Source organism: Micropterus dolomieu, unplaced genomic scaffold, assembly GCF_021292245.1.
Source record: "Micropterus dolomieu isolate WLL.071019.BEF.003 ecotype Adirondacks unplaced genomic scaffold, ASM2129224v1 contig_14890, whole genome shotgun sequence".
Taxonomy (NCBI): domain Eukaryota; kingdom Metazoa; phylum Chordata; class Actinopteri; order Centrarchiformes; family Centrarchidae; genus Micropterus; species Micropterus dolomieu.
In genome coordinates, this window is record NW_025743876.1 from 1,986 (window position 1) to 4,098 (window position 2,113).

Below are 2,113 nucleotides of genomic sequence, written 5' to 3' on the forward strand. Positions count from 1 at the left end.
AGCACCGTTATATACTCTCTTAGAAATTATATGATACAGAAATATTACGTGCTAAATAACCAATTTTCCCAGCTCCTGAACCAAGGATTGAGTTAAATGTAAGTAAAATAGTCAGAGGGGATCCTTTGTTCTATTTCATATAGTCTTCGCCCTCTAAGGCTATCACTATTGGGTTTACCCCTTCTGAGAATTTTAGTCTACGCCCACCCACAGCGTGGGCCTCTCCTACGTCCGCACCTTGTATATATACAACGGTGAGACCCAGCCATCGGCTCCCATATTGTTCCAGCACTGAGCTGTCTAAGAGCAGAAGATTTGTTTAAAGAGCAAAAGACTTTCCAGCCAGAAAACAAGAAGAACGATGTCTTCCAGCAAGCCGGCCAGAACGGGCTACATCGTGCTGGATGATCTCCGTCCCCGCTGCGAGGCTCACTCTCGGTTCGCATTGACCGTTCTGCGCCCTCCCCCCCCCGAAGAGTGGCAGCGCCGGGCGGATAGCTTGCCGTTCAGGACGAGGAGGTGTTAAAGTAGGCTTAACAGCATCAAAGCTACTGGATGTGTACGATTTTGGAGCTGGTAAACAGCAGCAAGTGTGAGTCATAGTACCAGTTTGTACATTTATATCATTTGTAAAATATGTTATTCCAGGGGTTTAATGCATTAACATCCATGCTGTAATGTGAACCTAAAAGTGTAATTTGTTAAAAGGAATATGGTCAACGTGGTTTAAGTGAAGAAGGGAAAAAGAGAGAAATTCTGTTTAATAAAGACAGAGAACAGCCTGCTGAACGATCACAAGTGACATCTGTCTCTGCTGTTCTTGTACAAAACAGGACACAAACTCTGTTCACAGGTAACTCCTGCTTGAGGCCTGTAACGTGCGCTTATAAGTCATCTTGCTCACAGCAAGGTCGTAGGTTCAAACAGCGGTTGCCCTGGCCTTTCTAAGCTGGGACAGGCTCCAGCCCCCCCGTACACAGGATAAGCGGTTGACGATGGATGGATGGTAGGTACACTACACATTATTAGAAGATTGTGGAGTGAACTCACACACTGATGGAGAAGGAAAATGTCCTTCAAGGGCACAGGAATAGCTGTCTGCAGGATAAAAGTAGTCTGAATAAGAAGGTGCTTCTTCCTTAATTTTCTGCCCATTCTTGTACCAGATGAAGGAGGTTTGATCACGTAGACTACAGCTGCTGAGACACTTAAGCTGTGACCATGTACATGTTTCAATCTTGCATGACTGTGAGCTGCTCACCTGCACCTGGAAACCTGTATCTGTAAAGAAACAACAGTATAATTTTAGAGTGAATGGTGAATTTACACACATGATAAAAGGCATACAAGATTCACTGTAGTGTTTCCCAAATGTTGAGCATTTGGAGCTAACTTACATGGTCTCCAACAAAAATGTTACCTCTGAGAGACAAAGTGACTCCAGGTGAACCAGTAAATCTTCCACCTGGTTGGTTTGTTATGAACCTGAACTTGTACTCAGCTGAGTCGCTCTCTCTCAGGTCTGTGATTCTCAGAGTGCAGATGTTGTTAGAACAACTGTACTGCAAACGACCTGCGTATCTTGAGTCTGTTCTCAGATCCACAGGTTCTTTATCTTGCAGTTTAGTAAACCATAATGTTTCCTCAACTTTAGTATCACGGTCATTTATTCTGGATGGGTATGTGAGGGTGCAGCTTATTTCCACTGTTGATCCTTTTAAGGCACAGATGAGTAGAGGTGTAAGTCACTCCCCAGCCATCCTGACCCTGTATCACTGTAACACAGAGCACATCAGAAACTACAGTCAGACTCAACAACACCAGGAGACAGACTTGAATGTGTGGAGATGGTTTCAGAAAGGTAACCATGACCAGCAAAGCCCAGAATCTTATTTATTGCAGTCACTGTTACAAAGAGTTCTTCATGATACACCTTTTAAAAGCTTGATCATTTTGAGTTAAATAGATGTTTTTCACAGCAGACATTTTGGCTGCTCATATCAGGAAAAGCACAGGGGGTAATTGATATTACACCTGTACAGAAGAGGAGTAGGACCACATGTGAAAAATGGGAGGTTCTTTCTCAGTCTGCATTCATGTCTCGTGTTCTTGT

The 2,113-nt window shown here is 43.6% G+C and overlaps 1 protein-coding gene across 1 annotated transcript in view; it reads right to left on the bottom strand.

The window, feature by feature from the left end:
• Nucleotides 1-1,281, bottom strand: part of LOC123967037 — a gene marked incomplete at both ends in the record, with an annotated part of 3,204 nt that extends 1,923 nt beyond the window's left edge. The window contains one exon of the mRNA XM_046043085.1: nucleotides 1,051-1,281. Within this exon, the coding sequence (XP_045899041.1) occupies nucleotides 1,051-1,281 (231 nt within the window). The remainder of the gene's footprint in view (nucleotides 1-1,050) is intronic.
• Between the last annotated feature and the right edge of the window lie 832 nt (nucleotides 1,282-2,113).